The 11958-nt window shown below is 49.2% G+C and overlaps 1 protein-coding gene across 1 annotated transcript; it reads left to right on the top strand.

The window, feature by feature from the left end:
- Positions 1–352: 352 nt before the first annotated feature.
- On the top strand, positions 353–10956 carry OPN1SW (opsin 1, short wave sensitive). The gene is made up of 5 exons (XM_053407061.1): positions 353–728; positions 1526–1694; positions 6323–6488; positions 8170–8409; positions 10424–10956. The coding sequence occupies exons 1-5, from the start codon at positions 383–385 to the stop codon at positions 10544–10546; spliced, it is 1044 nt and encodes a 347-aa protein (XP_053263036.1). The 5' UTR covers positions 353–382; the 3' UTR covers positions 10547–10956.
- Positions 10957–11958: the final 1002 nt, after the last annotated feature.

The following is an 11958-nucleotide window of genomic DNA, read 5'->3' as shown; positions in this document are numbered from 1 at the left end:
CCGCATCGCAAGGGGGTTGGGATAGATGACCGCTGAGGGTCCCCCAACTCTACGATTCTACAAAGTGCTTTTGAGAGAGGCTTCCTGGGAAGCGAACGGGGGAAATACGGCTCTGCGTCGCCTTGCCCTCTGCCATCCCGAAGAGTCCCTCGCAATCGGCTCCGATCTGGACAGCAAACAAGATTATCCCCTGAGAGGGGCTTAAGGGACAGCAGGTAAGGGTCTTAGATGCCCTCAATCCTCCAGTTTGCCTCTGGGATGATCAGGATTAGTGCCTGATCCCGGGCCGAGCCTCTAAGTGGATTGCCCCCTCCGTCCTCCTATAACAGGAGGGCAGGGGCCCCTCGGGCAGATCTCGGTCCCCGCGGCGCCACCAGGGACGATGTCCGGCGAAGAAGACTTCTACCTCTTTGAGAACATCTCCAAGGTGGGTCCCTGGGATGGACCCCAGTACCACATCGCCCCAATGTGGGCCTTCTACTTCCAGACGGCCTTCATGGGCTTCGTCTTCTTCGCCGGGACGCCCCTCAACGCCATCATCCTGGTGGTCACCGTCAAATACAAGAAGCTCCGCCAGCCGCTGAACTACATCCTGGTCAACATCTCCTTCGCCGGGTTCCTCTTCTGTGTCTTCTCCGTCTTCACCGTCTTCCTGGCCAGCTCGCAGGGCTACTTCTTCTTCGGCAGGCACATCTGCGCCCTGGAGGCCTTCCTGGGCTCGGTGGCAGGTAAAAGCCCCGGAGGAGGAGCGGAGTAGAATAGAGTTGCAGTGTCGGGTGGGTCCCTCAAAGGTCATCCAGCCCAGCCCGCGGAGAATGGCAGCGGAAGAACGTCTGGCCTTTGTTGGGGACTCTGGTTCACGTCTCCTCTTCCTTGCCTTTTCAGTACACTTAAAGGACTCTCAATCGCATCATCATAATAATAATAATAATAATAATAATAATAATAATAATAATAATAATTTATTATTCATACCCTGCCCATCTGGCTGGGTTTCCCCAGCCACTCTGGGCGGCTCCCAACAAAAGATTAAAAATACATTAAAACATCAGACATTAAAAACTGCCTTCAGATGTCTTCTAAATGTCAGATAGTTGTTTATTTCCCATCTGGTGGGAGGGCGTTCCACAGGGTGGGTGCCACCACCGAGAAGGCCCTCTGCCTGGTTCCCTGTAACCTCACTTCTCACAGGGAGGGAACCGCCAGAAGGCCCTCAGAGCTGGACCTCAGTGTCCGGGCTGAACGATGGGGGTGGAGACGCTCCTTCAGGTATATCAGAATAATAGAATTGGAGACTTGTGAGGGAGCCCCAAGGCTCATCTAGTCCAGCCCAGAGAATCCCTGAAGAACCCCCAACAGCACCACACTGCAACCAACTGGCATGCAGGAGGACTGTAATTCCTCCCCTGGCGTTTTTCCTTCTCCCTCCCTGTCCCTTTTTCCTTGCGTGTCGTGCCCTTGGGGGCCTGGCTGGCTGCTGATCTTCACCAACCCTTGTCCGTTTCTGTCTCCCCACACACCCCAGGGCTGGTCACCGGCTGGTCCTTGGCCTTCCTCGCCTTCGAACGCTACATCGTCATCTGCAAGCCCTTCGGGAATTTCCGCTTCAACTCCAAACACGCTCTTCTGGTGGTGGCAGCGACTTGGTTCATTGGCATCGGAGTTTCAATCCCACCATTTTTTGGGTGGAGCAGGTGAGGGGGGAAGCGAGGGGGTCTTCCGATGCCCAGATTGGGGAGAAGGTCCATAGACTGGAAGCCTGTCTCTGTGTGTGTGTGATTTTTATTGGTTTTACATATAACCACATTCAAAATAAATTAAAATATTTTTAAAAATTGTCCAGTAATAATAATAAATAATAATAATTTATTATTTCTACCCCGCCCATCTGGTTGGGTTTCCCCAGCCACTCTGGGCGGCTTCCAACAGAACACTAAAATACAATAACCTATTAAACATTAAAAGCTTCCCTAAGCAGGGCTGCCTTCAGATGTCTTCTAAAAGTCTGGTAGTTGTTTTCCTCTTTGACATCTGGTGGGAGGGCGTTCCACAGGGCGGGGGCCACCACCGAGAAGGCCCTCTGCCTGGTTCCCTGTAACTTGGCCTCTCGCAGTGAGGGAACCGCCAGAAGGCCCTCGGCGCTGGACCTCAGTGTCCAGGCTGAACGATGGAGGTGGAGACGCTCCTTCAGGTTTCCTGGGCTGAGACCATTTAGGGCTCTAAAGGTCAGCACCAACACTTTGAATTGTGCTCGGAAACGGAATGGGAGCCAATGTAGGTCTTTCAAGACCGGTGTTATATGGTCTCGGCGGCCGCTCCCAGTCACCAGTCTAGCTGCCGCATTCTGGATTAGTTGTAGTTTCCGGGTCACCTTCAAAGATAGCCCCATATAGAGCGCATTGCAGTAGTCCAAGCGGGAGATAACTAGAGCATGCACCCCTCTGGCAAGACTTTCTGCAGACAGGGAGGGTCTCATTCTGTGTACCAGATGGAGCTGGTAAACAGCTGCCCTGAACACAGAACTGACCTGCGCCTCCATGGACAGCTGTGAGTCCAGAATGACTCCCGGGCTGCGCACCTGGTCCTTCAGGGGCACAGTTACCCCATTCAGGACCAGGGAGTCCTCCACACCCGCCTGCCTCCTGTCTCCCAAAACCTGTACCCCCCCCAAAACAGTACCAACTAAGTTTGCTACTGGACAGTTTTTTGATTTTTTGATTTATTTATTTCGACTGCATCAGACCAACACGGCTACCTACCTGAATATAATTACATTGCGTAACATCGTACCCTATTATTTTATCTCTTTGGCTGTTCTTAGCCTAACGACTTCCGTCCCTCCCGTCTGACGGTTCACAAAACTAAACTTTGCATCTTTACATTTTGCTTCGTTTCCTCCCCTTGTTACACCATTGCCTAAAACACTATATTACTCAACCTGACTAGGTAGCAATTTCACCTTACAAATCTTCAGATAACCCTGCCAGTGATGTTAATTGCTTCCAGTTGTCTTTCAAGTATAATATAAATTTGTTCCAGTCCTTTTGGAATGCTTGGTCTCGCTGGTTCCAGATTCTTCCTGTCAGTTTTGCCAGTTCTGCAAAATCCATCAGCCTCATCTGCCTCTCTTCTTTTGCTGGTAACTCCTGTTGTTTCCATCTTTGGGCTAACAAAATTCTCGCCGCAGTTGTTGCACATAAGAACAATTTTTTATCTTGTCTCAGTATCTCTCTACCCACTATCCCCAATAAAAAACACTTCCGGTTTTTTAACAAAAGTGTTTTTGAACATTTTCTTTAGCTCATTGTATATCATTTCCCAGAAAGCTTTTACCATATATCCACCACATATGGTAAAAAGGACCCTCCTTTTCTTTTATCAGATCTAAATTATCAGACAACAGCAGTTTGCTAGGTTTATCGAGAGTGCAATGAGATTAAGGGCCACTATCTGAACAATAATATTGGTCATTTGATTGCCCTTTTTACCCATTTCTGTCTTTTTATCTGTATATATTGCTTGTTTTATGTTGCCATGGCCGTTGGGCTAATGTGAATAAAGTCTATTATTATTAAAATTACCCTCCTTTCCCTTACATTTCCAACATTCAATTTTTGTTCTGTACTTTTTGGCCAGTTTAACTGGTGTTAAACACCACCTATACATCATTTCCGTAACGTTTTCCTGAAGCGTCCTGCATGCTGTAAAATTAACACCTTCATTCCACAACCTCTCCCGTTCTTCTAGCTGTATATTACGGTCTGTGCAGTAGCTATTAGCAGGAGCGACTGAAAGTAGTCAGCAAGCTTCTGAGTCACACAGGACGCTTCTTCTTCAGGGTCTACTCTAGAGGGAAAGGCTGCTAGTTATGACACGTCTATGGACCGGTTGTGAGTTTGCTCCTGGTGCAAAGGTTGCAAATGCTGTTCTTCCTTGGAAAGCTGTTTGGATCCGCCTCTAGCGCTGAACAGATCGCCCAGATCCCTTGCTGGGAGTTCCCTCCTGAGCAGGGCTGCCATATTTAATAATAATAATAATAATAATAATAATAATAATAATAATAATAATAATAATAATAATATCTTTATTGTCATTGCCCCCTCTCGGGGACAACTTTTCAAAAAGCGAAAAGTTTTTGAGCTATTTTTATGGGGAATCAGCAAAAACAGCACCGCCAACATGGGCTGCCATGTCCAGATTTTCCTGGATGTTTTTCTGATTTCCACTCGGACACTTCTGCAGACTGCAGTATTCCAGATGTCTGGGAAATTCCATACGGATGGGAACCCCCTCCTGAGTTCTTTCAATGTCATCTCCTCATCCTAAAGACATAGGATGGGGGACACCTGGCTTACTAGCAGTACATGGGAAAAAGATCTGGTGGTCTTGGTGGACCCCAGCCAACCGTGTGATGCAGCAGCAAAAAAAAGCTATCACTATTCTAGGCTGCATCAACAGAAGTCTAGTGTCCAGCTCAAGGGAAGTCATAGTCCAATTCTATTCTTCCTTGGTCATATCCCTCCTGGAATACTGTGTCCAGTTCTGGGCACCACAATTTAAGAAGGATATTGGCAAGGTGGAAGGTGTGCAGAGGAGGGCAACCAAGATGGTCAAGGGCCTGGAAACGATGAAGCTGTTGTTGTTGTTGTTTAGTCATGTCCGCCTCTTCGTGACCCCCTGGACCAGAGCACACCAGGCACTCCTGTCTTCCACTGCCTCCCGCAGTTTGGTCAAACTCATGCTGGTCTCTTTGAGAACACTGTCCCACCATCTCGTCCTCTGCCGTCCTCTTCTCCTTGTGCCCTCCATCTTTCCCAACATCAGGGTCTTTTCCAGGGAGTCTTCTCTTCTCATGAGGTGGCCAAAGCATTGGAGCCTCAGCTTCAGGATCTGTCCTTCCAGTGAGCACTCAGGGCTGATTTCCTTAAGAATGGAGAGGTTTGATCTTCTTGCAGTCCATGGGACTCTCAAGAGTCTCCTCCAGCACCAGAATTCAAAAGCATCCATTCTTCGGCAATCAACCTTCTTTATGGTCCAGCTCTCACTTCCATACATCACTACAGTGGTACCTCGGGTTACATACGCTTCAGGTTAGAGACTCCGCTAACCAGAAATAGTACCTCGGGTTAAGAACTTTGCTTCAGGATGAGAACAGAAATCGCACGATGGCGGTGCAGTGGCAGCGGGAGGCCCCATTAGCTAAAGTGGTGCTTCAGGTTAAGAACGGTTTCAGGTTAAGAACGGACCTCTAGAACTAATTAAGTACGTAATCAGAGGTACCATTGTACTGGGAAAATAAAGCGTTACATATTCATTATAACACTGTGACAACAGATGGCGCTGTAGAGCCGAAACCGGAACTCTATGAAATTTCCCATTGTGAGCTTTGAAACCAGTTTTTCCAGAGCGTTCTTTTATAGCTGCGTAGATGCAGCCCAAGCCTTATGAGGAACGGTTGAAGGAGCTGGGTATGTTTAGCCTGAAAAAGAGGAGAGGGAGAGGAGATTTGAGAGCCATCTTCAAATATCTCAAGGGCTGCCCCATGGAGAAGGCAAAACCCAGGCTTCGAGGTACAGGAAATGAGATTCCAACTAAACTTCGGTAAAGGAATTTATGACAATAAGGGCTGGTCCACAGTGGAGTGGAGTCTCTGAAAAGGTTGTGGACTTTCCTTGGAGGTTTGTAGAAGACATGGCCACATTTCAAGGATTCTTCAACTGTGATTCCCTTCCAATTTCACAGTTCTATAATTCTATGTCTTATTGCACTGATATGCCTTAATCCACTGCTGTTAGCCTCTTTGTTGTTGTTATTTTGGAAATTGTTGTTGTTTAGTTGTTTAGTCGTGTCCGACTCTTTGTGACCCCCTGGACCAGAGCACGCCAGGCACTCCTGTCTTCCACTGCCTCCCGCAGTTTGGTCAAACTCATGCTGGTGGCTTCGAGAACACTGTCCAACCATCTTGTCCTCTGTCCTTCTCCTTGTGCCCTCCATCTTTCCCAACATCAGGGTCTTTTCCAGGGAGTCTTCTCTTCTCATGAGGTGGCCAAAGTCTTGGAGCCTCAGCTTCAGGATCTGTCCTTCCAGGGAGCACTCAGGGCTGATTTCCTTCAGAATGGAGAGGTTTGATCTTCTTGCAGTCCATGGGACTCTCAAGAGTCTCCTCCAGCACCAGAATTCAAAAGCATCCATTCTTTGGCGATCAGCCTTTTTTATCGTCCAGCTCTCACTTCCATACATCACTACTGGGAAAACCATATTTTGGAAATATGCTCCTACAAAGCCAATGTCCTCCCCTCACCCCTGCTCCTCTGCCTTTCAGGTTCATCCCCGAAGGCCTGCAGTGCTCCTGCGGCCCCGACTGGTACACAGTTGGCACCAAGTACAAGAGCGAATACTACACCTGGTTCCTCTTCATATTCTGCTTCATTGTGCCCCTCACTCTCATCGTCTTCTCCTACTCGCAGCTCCTGGGCGCCCTCCGTGCCGTAAGTACCTCCTGCCCAGCTCCTCTGACCCCTTTCACAACAATCTTGTGAGGTAGGGTGAGGCGGACAGGGAGCGGCGAGCGCCCTAGGTCACCCAGGGAGCTGGCCGTGTGGAGATTTGAGCCCTGGTCTCTCCCAGGTCCTAATCTGTCACTCTAAGTACTACACCCCCTCTTCTCAAGAGTTGGCAGGTACATCAGGAAAGCCCTGCTGGACCCCAGGTTGATGTTGGCATCCCAGGGGCACCATTTCTTAAGAGACGCTAAAAAGACAAGGGTCCCTGCGGCTGGATCAAACCCAGTACAGTGGTACCTCGGGTTACAGACACTTCAGGTTACAGACTCCGCTAACCCAGAAATAGTACCTCAGGTTAAGAACTTTGCTTCAGGATGAGAACAGAAATTGTGCTCCGGCGGCGCGGCGGCAGCAGGAGGCCCCAGTAGCTAAAGTAGTACCTCAGGTTAAGAACGGTTTCAGGTTAAGAACGGAGCTCCAGAATGAATTAAGTTCTTAACCCGAGGTACCACTGTTCTCGCTGTGTGCAACCAAACGTCTAAATGGGAAGCCTGTAATCAATAATAATAATAATAATTTATTATTTATACCCCGCCCATCAGCCACTCTGGGCGGCTCCCAATCAAGTGTTAAAAACAATACAGCATTAAATATTAAAAGCTTCCCTAAACAGGGCTGCCTTCAGATGTCTTTTAAAGATAAGATAGCTGCTTATTGCCTTCACATCTGAAGGAAGGGAGGGTGTTCCACAGGGCGGGTGCCACTACCGAGAAGGCCCTCTGCCTGGTTCCCTGTAACCTCACTTCTCGCAGGGAGGGAACCGCCAGAAGGCCCTCGGCGCTGGACCTCAGTGTCCAGGCAGAACGATGGGGTGGAGACGCTCCTTCAGGTATACTGGGCCGAGGCCGTTTAGGGCTTTCAAGGTCAGCACCAACACTTTGAATTGTGCTCTGAAACGTACTGGGAGCCAATGTAGGTCTTTCAAGACCGGCGTTATGTGGTCCCGGCGGCCGCTCCCAGTCACCAGTCTAGCTGTCGCATTCTAGATTAATTGCAGTTTCCAGGTCACCTTCAAAGGTAGCCCCACGGAGAACGCATTGCAGTAGTCCAAGCGGGAGATAACTAGCAAGCAAATGATGAAATTGTATAAATGCATCGTGAATAGATATTCTTCGAGATGAGCATTGCAGATACCTTTCCTCAAGTCTCCAATTCATCCAGCCTCATGCTTTCAGCTGATTAGGAAATCAGACTAATCCCATCTTGACAACACACCAATAACTACCAGGATAGCCTTTTTTTGCTGCCGTTTCCAGCAACCAGTATTCAGAAGCCCTCTCCTCTTCCCAAATTTGTCTAATCCTCTTTCAAAGCCGGTCAGATTGGCGGCCACTCCTGTGGCAGGGAGTTCCGCCGTCAGCTGTGCTGATGGAACCACCCCCACGGCGCTAGGCTGCACCCCACCCTATGGTGCTCCCGCCCGGCCGCCGATAGCCACCAAGTGAACGCCTCTGCGTAGTTCTGGGGGCATCGGCCACCCGTTCACTGCCGAGCAAGTGTTGCAGCGGGTCAGGCTGGATGGCCTTTGGGGAGCCCCCTTCCAATTGCTACAGTGCTACAGCTCTGGGAAAACGACACATTCCGGGCCCCTGCCCTCCTTCTCCAGGTAGCCGCTCAGCAGCAGGAGTCGGCCACGACCCAGAAGGCCGAGCGGGAGGTCTCTCGGATGGTGGTGGTGATGGTGGGGTCGTTCTGCCTCTGCTACGTCCCCTACGCCGCGCTCGCCATGTACATGGTCAACAACCGGGACCACGGCCTGGACCTGCGATTGGTCACCATCCCCGCCTTCTTCTCCAAGTCCGCCTGCGTCTACAACCCCATCATTTATTGCTTCATGAACAAGCAGGTGAGTCGCCAGCCAGCCGCTCCGCAGGCAGGGAAAGGGGCGCAGAACGTGGCGGGGCTGCAAGGTTGCCATTCACTGCCGGCATCCCATTTGTCTCGAGAGGCAATGGAGTGGGCTTTCAGGGGTCAAACCGCTGGGGAATCACAGCTCTGTTTATACCCCATCCATCTGACTGGTTTGCCCCAGCCACTCTGGGAAGCTTCCAACATTAATAGTAATTATTATTATTATTATTATTATTATTATTATTATTATTATTATTAATTAATTATTTATACATACATACATACCCCGCCCATCTGGCTGGGTTTCCCCAGCCACTCTGGGCAGCTTCCATCATATATAAGAATAAGAATAAGAATAAGAATAAGAATAAGAATAAGAATAAGAATAAGAATAATTTATTATTTATACCCCGCCCATCTGGCTGGGTTTCCCCAGCCACTCTGGGCGGCTTCCAACAGAACACTAAAATACAATAACCTATTAAACATTAAAAGCTTCCCTAAACAGGGCTGCCTTCAGATGTCTTCTAAAAGTCTGGTAGTTGTTTTTCTCTTTGACATCTGGTGGGAGGGCGTTCCACAGGGAGGGTGCCACTACCAAGAAGGCCTTCTGCCTGGTTCCCTGTAACCTCACTTCTCGCAGGGAGGGAACCGCCAGAAGGCCCTCGGAGCTGGACTTCAGTGTCTGGGCAGAACAATGGGGGTGGAGATGCTCCTTCAGGTTTCCTGGTCTGAGGCCGTTTAGGGCTTTAAAGGTCAACACCAACACTTTGAATTGTGCTCGGAAACGTACTGGGAGCCAATGGAGGTCTTTCAAGACCGGTGTTATGTGTTCCCGGTGGCCGCTCCCAGTCACCAGTCTGCCACATTCAGGATTAATTGCAGTTTCCGCGTCACCTTCAAAGGTAGCCCCACGTAGAGCGCATGGCAGTAGTCCAAGCATGCACCACTCTGGCCAGACAGTCTGCAGGCAGATGGGGTCTCAGCCTGCGTACCAGATGGAGCTGGCATAAAAACACAATAAAATGTTAAACATTAAAAAAAAAACCTTCACAGTCCAGGGCTGCTTTCAGATGTCTTCTAAGTTGTCTTTTTGACTTGGGGATCGCATAACTCCATACCCTCCAATATTTTCTGATATTTCCCACTTAAGGAAAAGTGGGACATTCCAGGATCAAATCCCTGGAAAATAGGGACACACACACACACACACACACACACAAACACACACACACACAAACAATATTTTCTGTTTTACAATTTAGAATATTCATTTAAACAACCTTAAAATATCAATGATTTCCCTTCTTCTCTTCCCATGGTTCATTTTGCATAACATAAATCCCTGCATGTTTTACAAAAACTATACCATTCAGTATTCCATTATTGCATCCATCAAAACTTATTTACACTGTTGAATTTATCTGAATGCTGCCAACGTTTTCAAGCGTACACAGTTTGCTCCCATATATTCAATAAACGTTTTCCAATCTCCTTTAAACGTATTTCCTTCTTGCTCTCTTATTCTATATGTTAGATCCGCAAACTGCGCATATTCCATCAGTTTAAGCTGCCATTATTCTTTGTTTATGGACACGGGTGGCGCTGTGGGTTAAACCACAGAGCCTAGGACTTGCTGATCAGAAGGTTGGCAGTTCAAATCCCCGTGACGACGGTGAGAGCTCCCGTTGCTCGGTCCCTGCTCCTGCCAACCTAGCAGTTCAAAAGCACATCGAGTGCAAGTAGATAAATAGGTACGGCTCCGGCGGGAAGGTAAACGGCATTTCCGTGCGCTGCTCTGGTTCACCAGAAGCAGCTTAGTCATGCCGGCCACATGATCCAGAAGCTGTGCGCCGGCTGCCTCAGCCAGTAAAGCGAGATGAGCACCGCAACCCCACAGTCGGCCACGACTGGACCTAATGGTCAGGGGTCCCTTTACCTTTATTCTTTGTTTGATACCTCGCTCATTTTCCATTTTTGAGCTAACAACAACTCCCTTTCCTTGCCAGTTCCGGGCTTGCATCATGGAGACAGTTTGTGGCAAACCCATGACCGATGAGTCTGACGTGTCCAGCTCAGCCCAGAAGACAGAGGTGTCCTCGGTTTCCTCCAGCCAGGTCAGCCCCAGCTAAGGAGAGCGTGCCGGGGGTCCCGAGAAGGCGAGAGACCCTCCCCAGCCATCCACAGCTGGGCCCAGGATGTCCAGGGGAGAGAGAGGGCCAAAAGGGTTCCTCCATGGCTCGGACGCAGGGCAAAGGCCCGGGACTTCAATACCCAGATAATTTGGTCTCTCGTAGTTTCACACGGGCAAAACGGACCGGCTCAATCGAGCAAAAAAAGGACAGCAACGGTCAGATCGTGTCTCCGGGGGTTTCTGTTGCAGAGTCGTCGGGCAGAACCATACACACTTCTGAATTTCCTTCTGAATTTGGAGTTGTTCCAGAAGCTAAACCACCAGATTTATTTAAGACGATTTTAACCCTTTAAAAATTGCAGTTGCGCTCAGGTTAAGTGGTGGGAAACGGCACGTTCAAAGAGCCAACTTGGGGAAGGGGGGCGGCAGCAGGAAGGTGGCGGGCATTAAAAGTTAAGAGGGGCCAGCCGTGGGAATTAATCCGAAGGAATTAAAACTAGGAAGCAACAGGTGCTGTGGGGCCAGCCTGCTGAAACCCTCATGGAATTGCCATGTCCCCTTCAGGGTTTTTCGGCAGCACCTTTCAAAGCAACAAGCATGAGGCCTAGAAACTTGGTTTTGCAAAGCAAGCCGCCGCACGGAAGCAGAGAGCCCTGAAGTGTACAGTCAGCTCACAAACTGCCCTGCGTGTGATGACCGCAACTCTTGTCTACTACCGCTATTTTAATACGTATCTAGGGCCAGAATGTTTAGACGCCGTACCCAGGGCCCCACAAATGACAACCGGGAGGATAGACAGAAAGAAGTTTGGGAATAAGTGGTGGTGAGGACAGGGATTGAAGAGGGTCAGACTAGATGACCCGCAGGGTCCCTCTACGATTCTGTGATAAGGGCAGATAGCAGCGAAGTAGCTGGGAAGACTTTAAGAACTGGAGCTGGGGGGCAAGAGGTGCTTGATGGCTGTTTTCAGGACAGACTGAGGCAATATTGGGAGCAAGAGTCCTCCTTAAGCCATAATCAGGGGGTACAATTATATTGTCACCCCCAGGAGCTGTGAAAACTGGCCGCCCTTTAGTTTATTGCGATACTGTGCCCGGGCGGGGGAGAGCTTTTGGATCCCCTGCTTCAGGGACCAAAACATTCCTTAGCAGCATCCATGCTCCCTGTTCCAGAAGGAAAATGGGACCAGTTTTATCTGATGGGAGAGGCAAAATGACTGATGGAGTGACAAGGAAAGCCCAGTAGAAGCAAAGGAGGAGATGAGGAGCAAAAGCTTGAAACTGCTTGTTTGAGAAGAGTATTTGCAGAGCATGTTGAGTACCCCAGCTTGAATCCCTAGCCCAGCTAATTAAAACTTTCTAATTAAAAGCGGAAGGGCTCGGAAGAAACTCTCGCTGCCTGAGCTTCTCT

This window comes from Podarcis raffonei, chromosome 10 (genome assembly GCF_027172205.1).
Source record: "Podarcis raffonei isolate rPodRaf1 chromosome 10, rPodRaf1.pri, whole genome shotgun sequence".
Classification (NCBI taxonomy): Eukaryota; Metazoa; Chordata; class Lepidosauria; order Squamata; family Lacertidae; genus Podarcis; species Podarcis raffonei.
The sequence above is the reverse complement of the archived record's forward strand: the minus strand, read 5'-3'. Positions and strand labels throughout refer to the sequence as shown.